The 24,876-nt window shown below is 36.9% G+C and overlaps 1 protein-coding gene and 1 pseudogene across 1 annotated transcript in view; one reads left to right on the top strand and one right to left on the bottom strand.

The window, feature by feature from the left end:
- Positions 1-24,876, top strand: part of ROCK2 (Rho associated coiled-coil containing protein kinase 2) — a 109,741-nt gene that overhangs the window by 68,450 nt on the left and 16,415 nt on the right. The window contains exons 5-24 of the mRNA XM_090280914.1: positions 3,991-4,251; positions 4,566-4,710; positions 6,283-6,421; positions 8,918-9,009; positions 9,805-9,964; positions 11,148-11,208; positions 11,765-11,776; positions 13,056-13,135; positions 13,290-13,338; positions 13,904-14,039; positions 14,131-14,222; positions 14,462-14,708; positions 15,130-15,236; positions 17,446-17,605; positions 20,179-20,339; positions 20,716-20,900; positions 22,526-22,595; positions 23,162-23,265; positions 23,425-23,611; positions 24,733-24,826. Of these exons, the coding sequence (XP_090137040.1) occupies positions 3,991-4,251; positions 4,566-4,710; positions 6,283-6,421; positions 8,918-9,009; positions 9,805-9,964; positions 11,148-11,208; positions 11,765-11,776; positions 13,056-13,135; positions 13,290-13,338; positions 13,904-14,039; positions 14,131-14,222; positions 14,462-14,708; positions 15,130-15,236; positions 17,446-17,605; positions 20,179-20,339; positions 20,716-20,900; positions 22,526-22,595; positions 23,162-23,265; positions 23,425-23,611; positions 24,733-24,826 (2,542 nt within the window). The remainder of the gene's footprint in view (positions 1-3,990; positions 4,252-4,565; positions 4,711-6,282; positions 6,422-8,917; positions 9,010-9,804; positions 9,965-11,147; positions 11,209-11,764; positions 11,777-13,055; positions 13,136-13,289; positions 13,339-13,903; positions 14,040-14,130; positions 14,223-14,461; positions 14,709-15,129; positions 15,237-17,445; positions 17,606-20,178; positions 20,340-20,715; positions 20,901-22,525; positions 22,596-23,161; positions 23,266-23,424; positions 23,612-24,732; positions 24,827-24,876) is intronic.
- LOC150005619 (large ribosomal subunit protein uL30 pseudogene) lies at positions 329-2,642 on the bottom strand (annotated as a pseudogene).

Here is a 24,876-nt window from a genome sequence, read left to right as displayed (position 1 = left end):
TCGCTAAAGTTCTCCAAAATCTCTTGGATTATCAAATCAATATATTTTTCCAGCCAGTTTCAGCGGTAAATGGAAAAAGAGCACAACACTGACTTCCAAGTTTGTGAAGAAAAACAACTACACCAACACTGACTTGGGAGCTCACGGTGTCTCTCAGATACAATCCACTACCAGCCATCACACACCTTTACAAAACACGAGTTATAACTGAAGGGGCAGCTTAAACGCTATGGCTAACATCAGTCACATACAAATGCATAGTGAGTCATGAGTGTTTGTTTGCATCTCAGTTCAGCCATGACTGACCAGATTAACTATGGTAGACACCTTAGTGTGTTCTTCTAATAAGCCTGCCGATCTGGTCTTCCCTCCTGCCAGCGTCTCCACCTTCTCCAGAATGGATGTTTTTTTCCTTCATTCCACCTGTGGAGAAGATAATTTGAAGGGCCACGAGAAGTTGTGTGCTTCTTTGAAGCATTTTCCAGCAGTATAGAACTCATGAATTAGGTCCTGCGTACAGATGATGCCATATTTACCTACAGATTGAGCGATCAGTGCGTTATGTGTCAGGGCAGTTCTTTTGTTGTTGTTCATTTTGTCATAACCACGCTTGTAGATCAGTTCATTTACTGACGTCAGGTTTGGTTACCCCCGTGCAACACACAGTTTCACGTTTCTCAGCGTGTTAACGGAAGCTTTGTTGAGCTTAACAAAGGTGCCATTGAAGATCTGGTGAAGGTGAAGAGCTACAGCACCTTTCAGACCTTTGGGCTCACACTGTTGGGACCTCTGATCCTGAGGACAAATGCCAGTCTGGGTTCCGCAGGTACATAGAGGTTGCCAGCTTTTCTTGCCGTTCTAGCCATTTGACTCAGTCCTGTCCGTGGCTGTATTCCTTGTGATAGTGCTTCGCTTTTTCACAGATAAGCTTCCTCCTTGCCCTTCAAAGCCTCTTTTGTGCAGACTTCTTTCTCAGGCGCTTGGTCTTCAGCTTTTCAAAATCCCTTCATTTTTTAGGGGTTTCAGGCACAGCTGGGACTTTCTTCCCTTCTGCACCGTCGCCCACGGCTCCAGCCAGGAAAGAGCTGACCATTATTTCTTCAAGTATTTTTTCTGCTTCAGCTCCTCAGCCTCTTTCTGACTTGAGTTACACATGTGCGATCTAGTTATGTTGTCCTGTGGGTGTCTGATACTCTCTTTGTCTTTTTATTTTTTCTCAGTCTTGTTGTTCCGGTGTGCCGCATTTTATAGTTTTCAGTGCTGCGTCTTTAAGTTCACATTCTCCAGTGTCCAGTCTAACTTTAATCCCGTCCCACGTGCCTTCTTTCATTCAGCAGAACAGTTTTGAGATTTACCCATGACGCACTACTTGAATCATTCATTCTTTTTTTGTTGCTAAATAGTATTCCATTACATGGCTATATGACAGTTCATTTATTCATTCATTCATCTGTTCATGGACATTTGGGTTGTTTCCAGTTTTTGTCTCTTGTGAATAAAACATGCGTTATTAAATCACTTGCAAATAAACTTGTATAATTCAGTGACTTTTAGGACATTTACAGTTGTGTATCCATTACTTAAATCTGATTTTTAGAACATTTTTAGCATCACCAAATGATAACTTGTACCCATTTATAGTCGTTTTCCATTTTCCTCCCACCGCCAGGCAGCCACTAATGTGCTTACTGTCTATAGATTTGCCTTTTCTGGACATTTTGGATAAATGGAATCATACAATAGTTATATCATCTGGTCTCTTTCCCTTAGTATATTATTTTGAAGTTCATGCATATTGTACCATGTATTGCACTTCATTTCTTCTTAGTGCTGAATCATATTTCATTGTATGGCAGTATAACAAACAATGCATTTTCTTTGTCCCCGGTTTATAGCAGACAACTTTTAAAAGTACTTGAACTTTCAGTGATAGGGATGTCTTTGTTATGCTAATGAGGCAGCTCCCAGTAGCCTTCTGATCACTCTGAGACAGGACTGACTGGTCCCTAGAAAGACCAAGCTACCCATACTCCAGGGAGGAGAAAAGAGCTGGAGATTGAGTTTAATCACATGGCCAGTGATTTACAGCGGCTATGTAATGGGACCCTAATTAAAATTCTGAACATGGACACTCAGTGGAGCTTCCTGATTGGTTAACACATTGCTGTGCAGAGTGTGATGCACCCTGATTCCACTAGAAGACCCAGAAGCTCTGTGCTCCCTCCCCGCTGTGTGCATCCTTTGTAATAAAATTGTGATCGTAAGTATAGCTCTCTGAGTCATCCCGGTAGCCTGGCAACTTAGGAAATGTGGCTGATGTCTGAAGTGAGGGCAGTCCTGTGTAAGACTGAGCTCTTCACTCCTGGGGTCTGATGCTAACTCTAGATGCTTATCGTCAGAACTACTGCAGTTTATCTGGTTGGGTGGGAACCGTCTGTGCATAATACTCAGTTCGTTTGTTTACTGGTTGATGGACATTTGAATTTGTTTCTATTTGGGGGCTATTATAAATAGTGAACATTTGCATACAAGCCTTTCATTTCATTTCTCTCGACAGCCTAAAAACCACCAGACGAGGCACACCAGGAAAAGATTAGGGAAAAAACACAACAAAACAATACCGCTTACCTATGGGACAACATCAGGCAGATTATATGTGTGATTCCAGTCTCAGAAAGGGGTTGGAGGCTTACGGGACCGGAGCAGAGACAGAAAAAATAGTTGAAGAAATAATGGCCAAAATTTTCCCAAATTGGATGAAATCTATAAACCCATAAATCTAATACGCTCAATCGATATCAAGCAAGTTCAACAGACTAATTAAAGCACTGTGATACTTGGTGGCAAGAATATAAACAAATAAAACAACTAAATGGAACAGAAAACCCCAATATAGACCCATGCCTATATGGACAATTTTGTTGTTTCTTGAATATCTTGAATTGCTTTGTCTATATGGCATGATGTTGATTTTTCTCAAATGTTAATTTTTTGGTTTTGTTCTCTTTTACTCTTTGTTTGGGGAAACCTTTTCTATTTGCAGTTGGTCTTTTCTGGGAGGGGTGAGACATGTTTTGGGGTGGAATAGGGATAGCTTTCCTTCTGAATTTGTGATTGCTGTGTCTTTCCTGGGGGCAGCCTAGGTTGGGGCCTTATTTCTCTGGTCCCAATGCCACTCTTTCAGTATGGATGCAGGTAACACAGCCACTTGCTGCTATTGTGAGCAGGAAGGTGGGGAAGGGGAGAGAGGTCACGGGCCTATTTCATATGTGACTACCAGCTGTGCTTCCAGGGGCATGGCGCTCACTCCCTCTTCTCGTGGCCCTTGAAACGGTATCTTTCAGGGTTTTCTGAGCAGCTCCTCCCGCCCCAGCTCTCTGCTTTGTGAGTTCTGTGAAATAGTTTGCTTTTTGTTATGAATTTTTCTGTGATTCTTTCACTTTTTAAGTTCTTCATTCTTATTCTTTTTCTTCTAAAAAAGTTTTTTAACAATTATTTATTTATTTATTTTTTAGAGAGAGGGGAAAGGAGAAAGAGAGGGAGGGAAACATCACTGTGTGGTTGCCTCTCATGCGCCCCCAACTGGGGACCTGATGTGCAACCTAGTCATGTGCCCTGACTGGGACTCGAACCAGCGACACTTGGTTTGCAGGCCGACGCTCAATCCACGGAGACACAGCAGCCAGGGCTCTAAAATATTTTTATGTGAAAAGATTTTTATATTTTCCAAGAGAGAAAATGATTTATTTATATGTATTTTGTTAGTAAGTATGAAGAAGATACCCATATCAAAGTTTTGTCTAGTTTAAAGATGTCCAAATCAATCTAAAATCAAAGATTTCATAAAGTTCAACTCGGTTTTAGATATAAAATAATCTGTTTTTTTTTTTTTTTTTTTCAGTAATAATAACAGATTTTGGTTTTCTGTTTATTGTTTGGTTTTCTTTATTTCTTTAAAAAAATTTTTTTTCTTCCCATTTTGTTTTTCAGCTCTTTTGTGCCTTTCAAGATGATAAGTATCTGTACATGGTAATGGAGTACATGCCGGGCGGAGACCTTGTAAACCTCATGAGTAACTATGACGTACCTGAGAAATGGGCCAAATTTTACACGGCGGAAGTGGTTCTTGCCCTGGATGCCATCCATTCCATGGGTTTAATTCACAGGGATGTGAAGCCTGACAACATGCTTTTGGATAAACATGGACACCTAAAGTTAGCAGACTTTGGCACATGTATGAAGATGGATGAAGTAAGTACTAAGCAAGTAAAAAAATGCTGGATTTTTTTGAGAAGTAAAAATAAAAGAAACACTTTAATTCTGGACTTTATAGTTCCAAACAAAGATGAATTTAGTTTTGCTGACTTGTGACTCAAACAAGGTAATAGAATACCCAGATTTTATGCATTTCATGAGGCATTTGTTCTCCCCTCCCAAAGCCGCGCCAGCAGGGAGGTTCGGTTGGTGGCAGCTTATATCGCTTCCATGTAATAATAAGGGAATTTGGTGCATTTATGTGTGTGTTCGCACACATCTTCTTTTCTCCGTGTGTGCCATTTCCCCAGACAGGCATGGTGCATTGCGACACGGCAGTTGGAACACCTGATTACATATCCCCTGAGGTTCTGAAATCACAAGGGGGCGATGGCTGCTATGGGCGCGAGTGTGATTGGTGGTCTGTGGGTGTTTTCCTTTTTGAGATGCTGGTGGGTAAGTAAATATTTCTTTTTTCAAAACCCATCTCATGACACTTTTAGTTTTAGTTCAAGAATTTGGGATTATAAGGGAGTTAATTGCATGTGTCCTAGGGAAGAAGTAGAATTTCTGAAAACTTTGAATTAGTAGTGACTGATATAATTGATTATTAATTGGAAAATTAAAACCAAATCTCATACTGGAAAATTGATTGAGTAGAATAGGAAAGGAATTGAAAACATACTGCTAGGAAATATTCCTCCAATAGACCTTTTTGTTAAGAAAATGCAACAAGAAGCAAGTTTACAGCTACAGTGGGCTTCCATTCTAAGATTTTTTAAATTATTATTAGTATTTATTATAAATATTTTAAATATAAAGCTGTTCATTCATATTTGTTCCAATAATAATAGAGAACTGGAAATACTTTTTAGTTTGTTTATGTAATTATGTTAGTGATTTTTGTTAACTATATTTCTTGTATTTATTACTTATTTATATATTTGGTTTGAAATTCCAGTAAAATAAATCATATAGTTATTGACTATTCGACTATCAAGATAAATATATTTTGTAATATTTCATTCTCAGAAAACTCAAATTTAATACATAATGTCTTTTTCTTAAACCAACTGAAAATTTAAAAGGCTTGAGTGTTTTAAAACTTTTCTTTACATCATAGATTTCATTCTTAAGATTTCCCATTTGTAAGGACTAGGGACGCACAAACATCTCTAGCTAAGGAAGCCAGTGACTGAATCATTTGGCTTGGGGAAGAAGGGGGAGGTAGCGAGGTCTACTTTCTGAGGCAAGTGTGATAAGCTAATAATATTATATGAAATGACTTTAGAGCTAAGAATATATTTTTAGAAAATGTGAGATTTATTTTGTAGATGATGACCCTAAAAGAAATTGGAAGTAGAAAATCTATAAAATCTGTACAATAATTGAGTATAGTTATTTGTTTAAAAAAAATCAGAATATCCCTGGCTGGTGTGGCTCAGTGGATTGATTGCCGGCCTGCAAACCAAAGGGTCACTGGTTCAATTCCCAGTCAGGGCACATGCGAGGAGGGTCCCTGACCAGGCCCCAGCTGGGGGCACATGAGAGGCAACCATGCATTGATGTTTCTCCCCTTCTCTTTCTCCCTCTCTTTCTCTCTTTCTAAAAATAAATAAATAAATAAATTTAAAAAAATGCTCCAGAGAGTAATCTCAAAAGGCTGAGCCATGATTCAAATCAAACTTCAGAGGACTCTGACTGATCTGACCTCATTTAGTAACCTTTTTCTTTAATTATTCAGTAAGTTGTTTCCTTTCCTGTTATTAAAAAAAAATTTAGAGTAAGCATTGATTTTTTTTATTTTTATTTTTTGGCTCATGCGGGTTGATGGTTCATTGGTATGGTTAAAATTTAAATATATTCTTGCTGCCTTGGTATGTGTGTTTGTTTTGACTGAGATTTCTGGCTTATAACTATTTTTTCATGCGTGTGACAAATTTAAACTTAACATACTTAAGTATTAGATGAAAAGTGTTTGATTTGCTTTCTCTATTACACTCAGCATCTTCTTTCTTGGCATTTTAGGGGATACTCCGTTTTATGCAGATTCACTTGTAGGAACATATAGCAAAATTATGGATCATAAAAACTCACTGTGTTTCCCTGAAGATGCAGAAATTTCTAAACATGCGAAGAATCTCATCTGTGCCTTCCTAACAGATAGGTAATATGCATTGAATGTCTTTGTGGAGATGACTTCTTTAACTTTCAGACTTGTAGAAACGAGAGCATACCTAACTCTTATTTACATATGAAGTCAGCCTCTCCTTTTCTAAATTGCATTTAATTCTGGGGTAGCGTTTTTTACTGCTGAGCCTGGGGTTGGGTTACCTTTTCATTTTGTGTTTGCAGCCCAATTGTAATTTAACGCTGACCCTCCTGTCTAAAAAGGAAAAAAAAAGGTCTTTGTAAAATAATGTATCGGAGAGAAGTAAAGCCTTTGTATTGCTCACATGCTCTCTCTACGGCGGCGTAAGCCGTGCCCCCCGGTGCAGCTTCTGAGAGAGGACCTTGTCGTGCAGACGAAGACTCAGCAGGTCACAGTTGCAGACCTGCTTGTGTTTGGCTCACGGGTGCCTCCTTCCCAACCTGTTTGTATTTGCATTTGAATATGAGCAAGTCTGTCCTGGAAATTCTATATTTCTTAAAACAAAACAGATGAACAGCACTGTGAAAACGTGCCTCAGAGAGAGCCGCTAGACAGCTATTCAGAGACCTTCCTCGGCGCCCTTCAGGTCTAGCCTGGTTTCCGTTTGTATCTGAGACGGGGGCGCTCTGTCGGAGGGCCAGCACGCGCAGGGCGGTGCGTACTCGCTTTATGATCTCAGGGAAATGGTTTTACCTTATTTTTGGAATTAATTTTATTCACCCATAAAACAATGGGATCAGAATAGATTAAAAAGTAAGGGCATTTATAGTTCTAAAATGCTGTAATTCCTTAGCGCACCTTATAGTGATCTTTGTGTACCTTTTGTAGGATAAAATCTTACAGCTGGAATTCTGGGAATTGAATGATGTTGCAAAATTGACCTTGAGAAGTCACATCAGGGAATATTTTTAGTAACAACAGTTGTTTCCCTCCTTCTCATCAAATTGAATATTATGAATTTTTTCTTTTTCCATCTGAAGCAAGAAAACTTACATTGTTCCTCATTAGAGAGGTTAATCATTTTATGTTTATCAATCATTTGTAGGATAAGACTTTAATATTTGTTAATTATATAATTAACGTACAACCCATGCTAATAAACTCAGACCAAATCCTGTATATTGTTTTGATTTGGTAAGGATGACCATAATTTGTTCTGAAAGATAAAATATAAAATAGGGTAGAACATATGCCATTGAAAGGAGTACCATTAATGAAAGATTTGACAGAGCAATTTACTGGTAGGGAGATTGCAGTTTTGAAAAGAATTTTATGCCATCAGTGTGGCTAGGAGCACTTCCCTCTAAAGTTGACTGGTTTTTCTCTTTTATTAAATATCACTCCAGGATATATAAAAAAATCTTTATTTTCATACAGTCTTTAAAAAATTTTTTATACAGTTTTAATTGAAGACTCCAAAGGTCAAAGAATGAAATTATTAACATTTTTCTTGTATTCAGAATAATAATTTTAATATAAATATAGAGCTATTTATCAGAGTAAATATGGATAGGTTCAACTACAATATGTGATTTCTTTTTCAGAAGGGGAGAGATTTTTTTTAAATAATAATTTTATTAGAAAGGTTTTGATAACTTCTGGGCTAAAAGTTAGATCTTTGTTCATTTTACAACCTAAAGTTGGCCATGCAGTTTTGGCATGCACCGGTGAATTTTGTCATTTGAAAGTCTCATGTGTACTTTTGTTGGACACAAACTGCGGATTGAAATATATGTCACTTTCCGTTGATTTATTGGGTTGGCCAAAAAGCTTGTGTGGTGCTTTCTGTAAAAAGACACGTTTTTTATTTTCATCAATAACTATTCATTTGGATATTTTAAGTATGTTGGCTGTTTCCTGTGTGGTGTAGTGTTGATTATTCTCAGTTAATGTCTTGATTTGATCGCCATCAACTTCAACTGGTCTCCCTGACCGTGGAGCAGCGTCCAGTGAGAAATCTCCAGCCCGGAACTTCCCAACCCACCTCTGACACATTCCGTCAGTCACAGCCCCTTCTGCATACACTGCACAAAATTTTTTTTTTCATTTCAGTTGTGTTTTTACCTTTCTTGAAATAATAAAGCATAATATGCTGAAAATGTATTTTCTCCCTTCTTCAGTATTAAAATGGTTACATAAAAATTCACCAATTTTAATGTTTTATTTAAATGCACGCTGATATGACAGCTGCCACAATACAATCTAACAAAATGGTATCAAAGGAAGTTAAAGACAGCAAAGGGCTACTAGAGCCATCTTATGGAAAAAACCAGCAAACTTTTTGGCCAACCCAATACATATATTACAGTCTTTTTAATCTGTCCACAGAGATTGTATACTATAAGCCTGAGTTAGCTTTTTTTCTTTGAAAAACATTTATGCTAAAGCTTTCTAAAAGATGTCTCAAACTCATTTGTGGTCCTTATGTTGATCTTTGTGGAGATAAGAGTTTATAATATTTTTGACTTTTGCTAACCTCACTTTCATGTACTCTTTAACTGCATTGCTTAGGGAGGTGCGACTTGGGAGAAACGGGGTAGAAGAAATCAAACAACACCCTTTCTTTAAGAACGATCAATGGAATTGGGATAACATAAGAGAGAGTAAGTCAATGAATTTAAATATTTCCACTTCATCACAGTTTCAACTGCTTCCTCTTTTGAATTAACACACATGTCACACAGTTAATGCTAATTTTTAAGTTGAGAGGTGTCATTTCAAATTTGTTCAGTGGCAATATTTATAGCGAAATTAATATTACCTCAGTATTTTAGCAAAGTAAGCATACAATAAATGTGTATTTATTAATAATATTTCCCAATACTTTTATAATAAACATTATAAGTTTATTAATTTGTCAAGTTAAATTATGTGGATCTCAATAATTTGCAGAATGGAGAAATGTAAACTTTAAATTTGAATGTGTTTGAATTAATAAATTAGCAATTAATTATTATATGAAGGCCGTACTCTGGTAAATACTAGGTTAAACATAATAATTCATTTCAACTTTATATATATTTGACAATAATTTATTTTAAGAGTAAGAAATGTTTCTACCTAAAGAACGTAGAAAACCTAAGACCAAAGAATGTATTATTGCTTGTGATTTTAATACCTAGAGTGATATCATACTGCTTTTCTTGTTTAATTGATGTATGCATATTTAAAACTGATCTAATGTAGTAATAAAACACCTATAAAATTTTAATTATTTGAAATGATAAAATGGAAAATGTGTTAGTAGAATTTTCTATAGTAAATCATAAAGTATATTAATTAGTTATATATTATTAGTGTACAGTGTTAATATATATTGTTAATAATATAAAACAAAGTAGGGGTGGTTTATTTCTTTATTTTTGATTATGAATGAAATAATTCATTTCTTTTAACAGCGGCTGCTCCAGTAGTACCTGAACTCAGCAGTGACATAGACAGCAGCAACTTTGATGACATTGAAGATGATAAAGGAGATGTAGAGACCTTCCCAATTCCTAAAGCCTTTGTGGGAAATCAGCTGCCTTTTATAGGGTTTACCTACTACAGAGAAAATTTGTATGTGCTGTGTCTGAGACTTTTTGTTTGTTTGCTTCCAGAGTCTAGCTATAGAGTTGTCTTACTTTGATACTGGATTATATAAGAAAAAGTGTTAATTTGTTTTAAATTTTGAATATTTTCCAAAAGGATTATTATCAAGAGTTACTTTTCATTTAATTTCATTATTTTACTTCAAAAATGCTATAGCCAAGGTTTGGCGTGGCAGCAGGCGTGGACTGAGAGCAGTGTGGTGTAGTCCAGTGGGACTCCAACCCTGGATGGTTGTCCCTGCACTGTGACTGTCTGGGGGTCCTGATAAGACTTTGGTTTTCTTGCCTGAATCCTTCCATCTAGCGCAGAGCCTGGCACAGGCCGTTCAGTAAATATTGGTTAACCGAAGTGAGTTTGGAGGGGTGAGATTAGAAACTATATTGAAGTTGGAGTTTAGGGGAAGAATTCTGCAACAGATGTTGTGTGCTGTGCTGAGGAACCTTGGACTTTCAGGGAGTGAGGAGCCACTGAAAACTGTTCTAGTCGAGTGAAGCATTAGAGACGTCGGAGAGACGGTTAGGTACTTCCGTGTGTAATGATGGGGTGCCCAAACGTTATGGTTTGGCCAGGACTGAGGGGTTTCCTAGGAGGTGGTGCGGGACTTTCATACTGACACTGGGAAAAATCCCAGGCAAACCAGGGAGGATTGGTCAGCCTGCTACCAACAGTGTCTAAAAATGATTATAATGTGGACTAAAATGACAGTATCAGTGCAAGGAGAAACCCAGGAATGTTTATTGTCATTGAGGAAAGACCATGTTAAGAGAGAAATTGACATTTAAATAGAAGTGTTCATTTACGTCTTAAGACCTGGAGATCAAGGGATGTTATCTTTGAAAAGGAGGAGAAGAGGTCTCTTTCTAGAAAATGTCTAGAAAAGAAGAATAAAATAGTTACAGGAACTTGAGATGATGAGGAAGATTAGTGACTCTGATCTCAACAACTTTAAACAACAGCACATCTGAAAAGTTTAGCATTTCATTTTATTGAAAATGGTGTAAATGTCTGGAGGGGGAAATGTTGCTTCATTTAAAATAAGTTGGAAGTGAAGAAAAGAAATCTTTGTGATTGGAATTTAATTCCTAAACTAGGTTGGTATTAGAAAATGGATTTAAATGACACGCGGTTATTTTCTTGCCTTCCTTTCTAGGTTATTAAGTGATTCTCCGTCTTCTAGAGAAAGTGATTCAATACAGTCAAGGAAAAATGAAGTATGTGTAAATTTTTTACTATTCTATTTTAGTTACATGTTCAGATATTTTAGTAATGCTCATATATTTTAAAAATTGTATTCGATGCTCCTTTTTGAATCATTAGATGGCATCCCTTGCTGCAGTACAGTTCAGCATGACATTGAATTAATTTATTTCATTGTGTAAGATACAATGGAGTGAAACAATGAATTATACGTGGCTTTAGTCTTAGTTTTAGTAGCAAAAGTGGTAGAGTAGGTTTATGAATAGCTATAATACCAGTTAGGAAATTTTATAATCTTAATTCTATAAAAGTACAGATAATAAGTTGTAAGAGTACAGAAATAGTGGAGAGATTCAAATTTTGAATATTTAGCAATGAATTCATATGAAGGATAATTTTATCAAACTGTTATAGTATTTTTTGATGCTAACCATTTTTCTCTTCAAAACTTATAAAAACTAAAATATTAGATTGAATAATTTTGGTATGATTTGTGTTTTAGGAATTTCATAAAGCAAAGCAAGCATTTTAATGTTTTCTATGTTTTTTCTGTTTGTTTGTTTTAAATAGGAAAGTCAAGAGGTATGTTGATGTCTTATGTCTTGAAAAACTCATCACTCCTGCAGTGTTGTGATACAGCCTTGTTTCACCTAGCATTTGGGGCACTGCATCTCCCAAGAGAGAAGTTCCCAACCTTTTTTCTACCAAGTATCTCTTTTATTATTGCTCCTATGGATCTGTTATTTAAAATATATATTATATACTTTTTGTTTTTATTTATCAAAGACATATGATTGGCAGCAAGAACTTCTGATTAGCGTGTGATAACAAGTGTGATCAAATTATATCAGTTCAATAGCAATTAAATTTGACTAGTTCATTGGCCTGTATGTTCTTACTAGGGAGAGATACAGTTTTGTTTAAGGTATATGAAATATTTAAGAACCTGGAAATCCTAATCACTACAAAGAGCAGTGGAAAGAATGCTGGCTTTGGAATCTAAAAGACGGGTTGTGTTTTTGTACTGTCACTCATTAGCTATGCTGTCTTCGCCCAGGTATTTACCTTCTTTGGGTTTTAGTTTCTTTACTGAGTAGATGTAACACTGCCATCCTTGTAGGGTTTTTGTTAGGATCAGTGAGCCCACATTTGTTAAGTGCCTGCCGCTGTACCAGAGGCACAAGAGGAACACCAAAGTTAAGTTCTTTATAAGGGTAATGGTGCTCCAGAAGTGGATTACTCAGACTTTCTGTAATTACTTTCTGTAATTTTAGTTTGTTTAAAGTCTGACAGATCTGACCTTGAAGGATTTAAAGAATAAAAGGAGATGACTTATAATTAATTAGCTATCATTTATTCAGAAAAAATTTGATTACAATTCTTTACAGTACTGTGTCCAGCACTATGTAGAAAGAAGAACTTACATTCTTATTTTTAAGGATACTTATATATATTTGAGCACGTTCAATAAAATATTCTGAATATTAATTTTGGACGTAGACCTTTTATAAGCACAAATGTTAACAATATTTAAAATGGACTCTGCAGAACATTGGAGGATATCTTTTATTCATAACGAATAAGAAATTTGGTGTCATAGAAGAATTCCGCTAAGATTAGAGTTTCAATTGTATGTTCACGTAGTGTGTCCATATATACGTGTGGACTGTCAGTAGAAAGCAAGAGGTGGAGGATTTTTCCCTCTGTCAGTAAAAGTCACATTAGAAGGTACAGATACTGTACTGCTATCGAGGAGATTTTATTAAGCTGAAAGAAAAGAGAAGCTTATCATTGTTTTCTTTAAGGCTCTCATCTTTTAAGTGTGACCAAACTGTAATTATAGTTTCTTGTTTTCTAACAGATTCAGAAAAAACTATACACATTAGAAGAACACCTTAGCACTGAGATACAAGCCAAAGAGGAACTGGAGCAGAAGTGCAGGTATGTTTGTAGATAATTAAATAGTATATTATAAAGTTTAAGTTTGAACATATTACTAAAAGTGTAATTATGTGATTATTTTCAGACTTATAGTAAATGCTTTTATTGTAAATTAGGAGTTATTTTATTTACTGTTTCTTTTGAAATTCTTTAGATCTGTTAATACTCGCCTAGAGAAAGTAGTAAAGGAGCTAGAAGAAGAGGTAAAGTTGCTCTAGACTTTTATTAACATTTTTGTTCATTAAATGTTTTGTTGCCTTACTTACCTACAATTCTCTTGGTATCATATTAATACATAGCTTAGTCTATAATAAAACTTACCTTGTAACATGAGTGGGCAGGGTTAGGGTTAGGGTTCATAATAATAGGCTTCATTTTTGTTATATTTTTGCAAAACTGAGTTAATTTATAATGTGTAGATATTTCAAGTAAAAAAATTGTATTTGTATTAATGACATGGATTAAAAACAAAGTGACCATTGTTTCTTTTAAAAAAAATTTATTCATAACATTTTAGATTTGTTTTTATTATATAAAGATGGTGATGGAATAGAAAGTTTGCTTTCAATAGTAAACAAAACACAGAATTGATTATTCAGGAGTGTGCTGTTTTAAAAATATGGAACACATTATTGTAGTTTTAATAGTACAGCAGTTAGAGCTTTTATTTAGGATTTTTATCTATTTGGAATAACGGAAATAGTTTTTGTTTTCATTTGATTTTTATACATACTTTTTTTCTGATAATAACATTAAGCACCATTTCAGGTTACCTTAAGGAAAACTGTGGAATCAGCATTGAGACAATTAGAAAGAGAAAAGGCTCTTCTTCAGCACAAAAATGCAGAATATCAGCGGAAAGCTGATCATGAAGCAGACAAGAAGCGAAATTTGGAAAATGATGGTCTGTGGTGTAGAATATTAAATACTTATCAAGAAAAAAATCGTGTGTGTGTGTTGTGTTAAGTTTGGCACTGACATGCTTTTTATCATAGTTAACAGTTTAAAAGACCAACTTGAAGATCTGAAAAAAAGAAACCAGAACTCTCAAATATCCACTGAGAAAGTGAGCCAGCTCCAGAGACAAGTAAGTTGGCTCCAGTTTGTAATAAGGATATTGCATTTTATTTATGACTGCCTGGTAACAGGTTTAATTGGCAATGTACAAAAGGATTTTACCTCTATGATTTTAAAAGGAAGTCATTAGGAAATATTTTTAGGTTTTTGTTTATTTTAAATACTTTGTTGTGGGGTAAAAAGCTGGAATATTTTCATTATATACACTTGTGTTTATTTGTTGTTGTTTAATTTTGAACGGAATAACAGCTGGATGAAACCAATGCTTTGCTGCGAACAGAATCTGATACTGCAGCCCGGTTAAGAAAAAGCCAGGCAGAGAGTTCAAAGCAGATTCAGCAGCTGGAATCTAACACTAGAGATCTGCAAGATAAAAACTGTCTGTTGGAGACCGCCAAGTTAAAACTTGAAAAGGAATTTATCAATCTTCAGTCGGTTCTAGAATCTGAAAGGAGGGACCGAACCCATGGATCAGAAATCATTAATGATTTACAAGGTATTAATGTAGAGCTTGCATTTGAATTCACCTTAATGATCCATGTTTTGGAAATAAATTTAGGTGACAGATAATGTGCTGGGGTAGCACATTTCTGAATATACTACTGTTGTGTTATATAAAGGTAGGGTGTTCGAAATACATTAACATAAAGTTTTGTGAGTGAAAGGTTTACTTTAAACTAGTTTGAAGTATTTTAAGTTTCAAGACACCTCCTAAGTGGGTTGGGTTCCAGTTAAGTTAAACTGTAAAGCAGTCTCTAAACTGTATCAGCTGTACCAGCAGTTATAAAACCTCTGCTCATAAATAGCAGCTTCCAAATTTCTTACTGTTAATACATATGTAATATACATTAGTTATAATTACATATATGTACACATACTTTGTGGGTTTATTGTTTTATAAAATGTTGCGATTTTAGGTAGAATATCTGGCCTAGAAGAGGATTTGAAGAATGGCAGAATCTTGTTAGCAAAAGTAGAGATGGAGAAGAGACAGCTACAGGAGCGGCTCACTGACTTGGAAAAGGTAACATGTTTGCTTTATATTTGTGTGAGAAAATCACTGTCGAGTTTCCAATTGGAAAACTCGCTCTGAAATGTGAGAAATCATTTAGTTCTGCATATTCACAGGCTCTTTCATGTTTAGACCCGGTTGTGAGGACTAGGGATACATATATATTTTCAGGCTTGCTGTAGCACTATACAAGCAGCCCTTACTTAGTATGGTAGGTGCCTAGGAGGGAGGGGCTCTCGTGGGTGCTTCTCTCTAGGAGTCCCAGGAAAACTCAAATCTTCACTAATAACATATCATAAAAGTTACATAAAGTTTTCATGACCTTCGGCATTTAGAAGTTTTTCTTTAAAAACACTGTAAGCTAGGGATGATTTTTAGGCTTTGTGCAGTTCATATTTTATTTCATTTACTTATTCCTGTAAGTATTTAATGTATCGCCTGTGGTAGAAGTATCAGGGTGCATGCAGTCCTTGCCTTTAACAATCTCACAGTTTCGTGGGTGATTTCTGAAGTAGTAATAAATGACAGGATAATTGTAATGCAGTGCGGTAAATGGGATGGAGAGGTAGGACAGGGGATATCAAGCCTGGCAGGGCGGAGTGGCTGGCTGGGGAAAGGCACAGACTGCGCTGCGGGGGACGGCATGAGCAAAGGCGCCGAGGGTGGAGAATTTAAAAAGCCTCGTCTGTTTGCTTAATTACAGCTGTTTGGTATTTTTGGAGTATAGAGCAGGGGCAATAAATTTTAATCTTTTAAGGGAAAGATAGTAAATATTTTAGGCTTTGCAGGCCTTACAGTCTCTGTTGCAACTACCCAGTTCTGCTGCAGTACCTAAAGGAATGGGTGTGACTGTTACAATGAAATTTTACAGAAATAGCAGGCTGATCCGGTCCTCCTGTAACAGTGAGCACTCAGTGGCCCGGGTGAGGCCGCAGAGCTCGGCATGAACTAGATCATGCAAGGTTTTAAATACTCTGTGAGTAGTTTCTTTAAGTAATGGACTGGCCACTGAAGATTTTTATTCTCCACTGTGTATCATGTGGAGAATAGATTCGAGGAAGGTAAGACAAGTGGTGGAGAGACTGGTCGGGCCTCTTCAGTATTCAGATAACGGAGACGTCACTAGTACAGCGCTTAAAAGGATGGAAAATAAGGGTGAATCCGAGGAATATTTAAAGGAGGGATGTTCGGCAGCAATCAGTAATTGGTTAGATGTGGCATGTGAGTAGCAGGTAATCAAGGATGAGTTCAAGTTCCTAGTTTGTGACAAGGTGCGTACTGCTGCCATTAATTAATAAAGATTAAAGGGAAAAAAGCTCTTGTAGAGGAAATGGTGACGAATCCATTTTAGTTGTAAGTTTGAGGACCTGTGAGACAGCCAAATGAGGGGCCTTCAGAGCAGTGAGTCACGGTCACAGGGGCTGGAGGTGTTTGCCAGGCATCGGTGTAGAGGTAGCTGAAGCCATGGGGACGGAAGAGCCGTCTGGGGAGAAGTTGTTTAGAGCAGTGGGTTTTCAGGGCAGAGATTGGTGAATTATTAGTTTGGAAAATTATTTTCAGTATTAAAGATTTTACTTAAAACACAAAGGAAATACCTACATTTATGATACAAACTATAGAAAACAAAAGTTAGGAAATATTTGCGGATATATAGAAAAAAAAGATTCTCAACTTAAAACACATCTAAATGTTGAAATTAAGCGTGAATGGTAGAGGATCCTGAGATTGACATAGCAAAAGGGAACATTTGGTATGTGTTAAAGGTTCGAAAAACAGGGAGAGGAGAAGCATTGTGGCTGAAGAACACTGTCTCTGTAGAAGACCAACATTTAAGGGGTAGTTTGCGGAAACCTCCCAAGGGCCGGACAAGATGAGAGCAGGAAGGAGTGTCACGTAGGCCGAAGAAGTAGTTTCGGGGCAACAGTGAGTTCGGATGAGGCGAAGACTAAGAAGTGCCTGTTGAGTTTGATATTGAGAATATCATCGGTCACTTTATTGAGACCAGATGATCTCTGCGCGCTCTCAGGATAGCAGAGCGGAAGTGTGGGCAAGGGGTGCAGTGGGACGCGAACTGGGGAGCGCACAGCCCTCCTGAAGGAATCCGAATGAATCGGAGAGAGAGAGTTCTGGACGTTCTTAGTAAGCCTGTCAGAGCCCTTCGTTTCCTGTTGGTACCGTCAGCCAGTCTTTCTGTCACAGCCGCCGTTTCAATCTTTCGTAGGAAAAGAACAACATGGAGATAGACATGACCTACCGACTGAAGGTTACGCAGCAGAGCTTGGAGCAAGAAGAGGCTGAACATAAAGCTACGAAAGCGCGGCTGGCAGATAAAAATAAGATTTATGAATCCATTGAAGAAGCTAAATCAGAAGCCATGAAAGGTACTTGTTTTTATGAGGGTTTTCCAGCGGCATATTACTCAGACTTGATTCTGAGTTCAGTTCTTTGATTTTTGAAAATATTTGTTTATATTTTCTTACCAAATACTGGAGAGGAAACACTATTATGGAAGTTTTACATATAATACGTGTGTGTGTGTATGTGTGTGTTTTCCCCCCGTGACAGCAATCATTTCTAAGACAGGAAGGCCCAAACAAAATTATTCAACAAAATTTTTAGATCAGAGAGAAATTAATATTTTGGAGCTACCAATAGTGACAGTCATACAGAATGTAAAGTTTTAGATAGAGTATTCAGATTTGGGGGATGTGCTCTTCTTTTAATTTAGTTTGCCATTTCGTCAGCTTGTGGTTCCTGCCACTTCCTTCAATATCGGTATTTTAGCGTAACAGCTGGCTTCACTAGAGTGGAAGAGCACTGAGTGTTTTGAGCTCTGGCCTGATGAAGGCACTCGCTAGGTCTGATCAAAACCATGCACCACTAAAGAGCGGAGGGTGAGAAAACTGAGTTAACCTTCCCACAAGCCGGCCTGTGTCTTGGAATTCTCTTAGGTTAATTACTTGTTTTCCAAACTTTATAATTATGATGGATTTTAAATTCCAGAGGAAATCAGTATTCTTGTGAAAGATTCCTATAACTCTTAACAGAAACTATTTCATATTGAAATACAGCATTTGTGAGTACCTTAGCAAAAAATAGGCTTATAATTAGTGAATTTAATTGAAATTGGAAGGTTTTTTGTTAATACTAGTTTAAGGCACTAATTCAGGATGATGAAAGATGAAATGCGTTCTTTATTTGGAAAAATTGGATTAGAAGAGATGAAGTTAGTGGGCTGTATTTCCTTGTCTGCTGCCTAGAAGATAGAGTGAACGTTCTTCTGAGGTATAACTCGGTGCAATAAAGTGCAAAGATTTCTCATGTTTGTAGTGACATCTGTGACCATCACCCAAAACAAGGTGTAGAATCTATTTTTTCATCACCTCGGTAAATTCACTTATGCCTCTGTGTTTTCTGTGATTTTTTATTTTTAATTAGTACATTCATTCATAGGTTATTCTCTGAACTGGTGAAAATAAACAAATTCAGTATAATAATAACTACCAGTTTTTCAAACCCCTTTTCACAATACTAACAATCTGTTGACTTTGGTATTTTACATGAGTACATAAAACTTAAATATTATAGATGGTACTCAAATCTGGGTCTGAATCCTTTGATCTGAATCCTTGCCTCCTTTGATTAAGAATATAGCTTCACCATCAATGAATTACTATTTAGGGGAGCTTGTCTAGTTACTTAAACTTCCTGTGCCTTGTTTCCTGTAAAGGGACAATTCAGGTGTTAGATTGTTGTGAAAACCAAGTGCAATATACATGAAAAGTGCTTAGAAATGCTAGTTATCATTAACAGTGTGTGAAGGATGGTTTCATTTCTCCATAGTTTTGAAGATGATTCATTAAAAACTGAAAATCATAGGTTTAATTTTTACTTAGTATAACTTTGTAGTAAATGATAATTAGATATTGAGTATTAGGTTTGAAGGGGCAGAGGAACCTAGTTGGTCTAATTGGAATATCAAAAGGTAATCCTTTAACTGTAATAACTTATATTTAATAAGGAATCAGACATAAACTTTGCCTGCTGTACACTTTGATATGGAAGAAGGCTTTTAAAAGCCTTTTCTGATGACTAAAACAAAAGCAATTATTGCAAATCTTTAGAAAATAGAGGAAAGTATAAACTAAGTCAAGACTAACCATAACCCTAGTAATCAGGGTGGCACTTGTATAGTTTCTCAATTTTTTTTTTTATAGTTTTGCTTTTTTTTCTTTAAAAATATTATGAATATTTTCTTGGGTCATTAAAAATTCTTTTCTAATAGTGAGCACTTACTGTTTGCCATGTGCCAGGCCACGTTCGAGTGCTGTACATTATTAACTCACAGTCTGTATTTCATGCCTGTGGGGGTGGGCACTGCTGTCGCTGCTCCAGAGATGTGGACACTGAACCTCAGAAAGATCGATTAACTGGACCAGTCAGATGATTAGGAAGTGTCAGAGCCCGGGTTTACACTCCAGAAGTTTGGCTCTAGAGCCCTGTTCTCTACCACCTCCCTAAAACATAGTTTTCGTCTTTACCTAGTACTCTGCTCAGATGGAAAGAGCCATAGAGGTCAGAGAATCCACCTGAATGTGTTAAGGTAAGGCAGGTAACACTGAGAGGCACAGAATGTCAAGAAAATAAAAGGAATCTTTATTTAAAAGAGAGGAGTATCTTTTAGAACCAGAAGTAAAGGTAGAAATATTTTACTTCCATTAGAATGGACGTAATACTGCAGAGGCATACCTTGCAAATGAGATACCTGACGTTCAAGGATGAAATTGTTGATGTTTCCGACACATAAACAGGAGTGATGAAAATGGTAAACTGAGGATTAAAAAATATTTTTAAGGAGTATCATTTACTATAATTTCCATTAGCGCTGTGTCATATATTTGATATGCTTCTTTTGTGTGTAAATTCATGATTATGTTAATTTTTGTGGCAATAGAAATGGAAAAAAAGCTCTTGGAGGAAAGGACTTTAAAACAGAAAGTGGAGAACCTGTTGCTGGAAGCTGAGAAAAGATGCTCTATATTCGACTGTGACCTCAAACAGTCACAGCAGAAAATAAATGAACTCCTTAAACAGAAGGATGTGCTAAACGAAGATGTAAGTATTTTACTAATAAATAATAAACTATTTAATGAATTAATAGTAAACTAGGATTATTTGTAAATGTACAATGACAGTTTCATAATTGAACATTTTTTCTCAAAATAATATTCTACAACCTTTTAATTTTACTGAATGTGTGTAATGTATTAAATGAACCATAAATTTAAGAAATTTAAAGTTATTTTTACCCTAAAGACCATAATTTATTTTTAAAACATTATCAAAAATACAAAAAAATATTTTACTGTGAAATGAATTCACTGCCTAAGGACAGAAATCTGTTTTGAATCATCATATATGCTGCCAGCTTCATTGATAATAAAAATCAAAATTATTTACTTACATACCAAGTACACTATTTATTTTTTAGGTTAGAAATTTGACATTAAAAATAGAGCAGGAAACTCAGAAGCGCTGCCTCACACAAAACGACTTGAAGATGCAGACACAGCAAGTTAACACGCTGAAGATGTCAGAAAAGCAGTTAAAACAGGAGAATAATCACCTCCTGGAAATGAAAATAAACTTGGAAAAACAGAATGCTGAACTGCGGAAGTAAGTTAATTGTTTCAGACAAAGATTTACTAGTATGCACTACTGTCTGCACGAAAGTTATTTTAAATTTGGTTTATCTGGGGTTTTTTCCCATTGTATTTCCTCGACTGCGTCCCCTTCCCCTGCACCAGCGACGCGTTGTGCCGCGGTGCTTCTTAGGAAGGTGGCGCTGGCTGCCCCCGGGGCATGCTGCCGCCGCTTCACTGGGACGTGGCCGTGGGAAGCCGGCGTGTGGGACCAGAGGGGGCGCCTGCGATTTTCCCCCCGTGCTTTTAGGATCCGTGCCCGGGACTGTCTCCTCATTACGCTTGCTCTCCATGTGCTCTTTGTTCCTTTCGTGTCTGGGACTTCGGAATGTTTCAGTGTTGAGCAAATACCGTATAAATTTTTAAGTCATTTTTCAGGGATATATTCTAGTGTTCTATTTAATTTACTTAGAAAACAGTGTATTAAAATAACATTTTTGAAAAACTATAATTCTGTTTTAAAGATTTTATTTATTTTTTTTTAGAGAGAGGGGAAGGGAGGGAGAAAGAGAGAGAGAAACATCACTGTGTGGTTGCCTCTCGCGCGCCTCCAGCTGGGACCTGGTGGGCAACCCAGGCCTGCGCTCTAGCTGAGAATCGAACCAGTGACCCTTCGGTTCGCAGGCTGGTGCTCAATCCAGTGAGCCACAGCAGCCAGGGCTGTTTTTTTTAATAAGCCTAGAATTTATTTCAACCTGCCCTGTTAAATGGGGTGTTAGGCTTACTTTTATTTTTTATTTAATTTTATTTCTTAAGTGAAGATTAGCATATAGAAAAAGTACACAGTTGCCAAGTGTGGAGGTGACTGAATTTTCACAGAGCCTAACGTCTGTGCAGTTACCGCCACATTGAGATGTAAAATGCTGTGCTTGCCTCCCCTCAGGCCGTCTGCCGTCATTCACTCATGTAAGATAACCGATTCTCGGGGTGCTCTTCTCATTCTAATGCTTGGCTGGTGTAAACGGCTGATTACAGCGCATATATGAGAATATATAGTTTATACTTCTAAAAATTACTGAGGTTGACCCAGCTGATGTGGCTCGGTTGGATGGAATGTTGTCCCATAGACCGGCAGGTCAGTCACAGGTTCAATTCCTGGTCAAGGCACGTACCCAGGTTGTGGGTTCGATCCCCGGTCAAGGTGTGTACAAGAAGGCAGCTGATTGATGTTTCTCGGTCCCATACGTCTCCCCTGACCTTCCTCTTTCTAAAAGCAATGAAAAAATGTGAGGATAAAAAAAATTTTTTTTTTTAAATTATTGATGGCCAAAGAATTTTTGCTTATCTAAGATATATCTAATGATATATTTTGACTTAGAAATTAAAACAGAATTTTAAAACATAAAAGGACACATCTCATTAGCTGTTGGAGTGATGACATCATGATATATCATACGGCTTCAAGAAAAGTCCACGTACACTTGCAGGAGAGTGAGCGTTAAAGAAATGATGCTTATGTCGTATTATGGAAATGATTTGGCCGCATGGCTTGTCTGAAAGGGTCTGAGGGACTCCCAGGGGCTCCCCACACCGCATTTTAGGGGGTGCTGGTTCAATACGTGTGTAACTTATCTAACCTCTGACGCAATGCTACCACAGAGAGCGTCAGGACGCCGACGGGCAGATGAAGGAGCTGCAGGACCAGCTGGAAGCCGAGCAGTACTTCTCAGTGAGTCCCGGGCATGCTGATTTCAACATTTATGTTTGTAGGGTTAAAGAACTGCAGAACCAGGAGAGTGATTTTTGTCCTTAGAATAGATTATCATTATTAGAAAAATAGTTCTAAGCACATGCTCAAACCCTGTGAAGCTGATTAGAAGCATTGCTTTTAGAGGAAGACTGTATTTTCGTAATGAAACAAATAAAATTGTTATTTTAACATTTGTACTTTTTTGAATTGTTTTAAAATATGAAATGGTAGCTGTCATCTCTATTTCTTCAATGTAAGCCAACAGAAGTATCTTGTCTGTGTCATTTATTCAATGAGAAAGCTCAGAATGACATCCAGTTGAAAATCACACTTTAAATTATTAGCTGACCTTTATTAAAAGTTAATTGGTTGATTATAAGAAAATCAAAAAGCTCACTAAATTATTTGTTCAGGGACTCAGCATTACTCAATGTTATGAATATATTTGTATGTACTCAGCTTTCTGTCTGGGTAGATTTTGAATGTAGAAATAACATTCTTGATGGTGGTGATGATTTTTGTTTCTGTGACATTTTTCTGTTTAGACCCTCTATAAAACACAAGTTAGGGAGCTTAAAGAAGAATGTGAAGAGAAGACCAAACTTTGTAAAGAGTTACAGCAGAAGAAACAGGAGTTGCAGGATGAAAGGTAAGGGCAGGAGCCTGTCACTTTTGTTTCCCCGTGGGCCGGGCTCCCAGCAGAGGGCTTACTGTCCTCCAGGGACGAGCTGGTCGGCGAGGTGGGTTAGCCATGTGCTCTGACTTCATAGTGACAATGGACCATTAAGTGATACATTCTAAAATGTAGGGACTCCTTGGCTGCCCAGCTGGAGATCACCTTGACCAAAGCAGATTCTGAGCAGCTGGCTCGTTCAATTGCTGAAGAACAATATTCTGATTTGGAAAAAGAGAAAATCATGAAAGAGCTGGAGATCAAAGAGATGATGGCACGGCACAAACAGGAGCTCAGCGAGAAAGACGCCACGGTTGCCTCGGTAAGGGCAATTCTTTGTGGTTTTTATTACAGTTAAATTACTCCATCACAGATCTTCCTTAGAAGCACTAGAAAAATGTTGTAATGTATCTAAATGAGAGATCGTACCTGCTGGCTCTACGGTTTCGCCCACCTCACCGCCAGCTTCTCAGGGTCATTTATACTCATCGCAGTGGCAGGAATTCAGCGTCTTGCCTAATTTTAAATGCTTGAAGGATGTCTGGGAAATGGCATTTGTACTTATTACTATGAGGAGTATAGATTTAGTATTGCATAGAACAGTATGGTAATTTCCAATAAAATTTAAATATTCATATTATCCAAAGAATGCCCACCCACGTGAAGATAAATATGCTAGAGGAATCCAGGCACTATACTCATAGCAGCATAAATGTTTGTAACAGTGAAAATTCAGAGGCCTTATCAGCAGACGAGTGAGTGGATAGATGAAATGTGGTAGGATGTGAAACTACTATATCAGTTAAAATGAATTAGGTCTTTATATCAACAACTCAATATAATACGAGTGAAAGCAGTTCAGAACGGTAAATACAGCATGGTGCTATTTAGGCATAATTTAAAGTCACATAAAACCCCACTATATATTGTTTCATGTTTATGAAGTAAAAGTATGCAGTCATGAATGAAAAGGAGGAAACACAGCTCACAGTAAAGAGGAAGAGGAAGAGGATTTGGAGAGAATTACAAAAGGACCTCAACTTCCTTTAGGAAACTTTTATTTTTTGTTTTATAATAATGTTCTGAAAGAAGTACTGCAGTTTTAAATTTCGTTCATTCTGCATGATGGAATGTGGAGTGTTGTTGTAGTATTTGCTTTTTTAGTTCATTAAATGTTTTTCTCAGTAACATTACTGCTAAGGATATTTGAGAGAAGGGCGGTTGTTGGGCTTCCTGGGGTGCATGTGCAGGCTGTTACGGGGAGCAAAATTTTCTTCAAGAATGAAGTTGGGGAAGGTAGCGTAAAGACAGGACGTTTAGTGATGGATGTACTTAGGGAAACAAGTTTTAGCAACACTCTAGGATGTTTTCATTTTGAATTATTGCTTTATAACTTAAATTTGTAAATTGGGATGTAATATTGATTCCACTTTAATTTCTTAGCTTGAAGAAACTAATAGGACACTAACCAGTGATGTTGCAAACCTTGCAAATGAGAAAGAAGAATTAAATAACAAATTGAAAGATGCTCAAGAACGTATGTATTAACAAAGAATGTTTGTTTTAAATATACCTGATGGTTGTCAG

Source organism: Furipterus horrens, unplaced genomic scaffold (genome assembly GCF_987537825.1).
Source record: "Furipterus horrens unplaced genomic scaffold, mFurHor1.1.pri manual_scaffold_6, whole genome shotgun sequence".
Taxonomy (NCBI): domain Eukaryota; kingdom Metazoa; phylum Chordata; class Mammalia; order Chiroptera; family Furipteridae; genus Furipterus; species Furipterus horrens.
The sequence above is the reverse complement of the archived record's forward strand: the minus strand, read 5'-3'. Positions and strand labels throughout refer to the sequence as shown.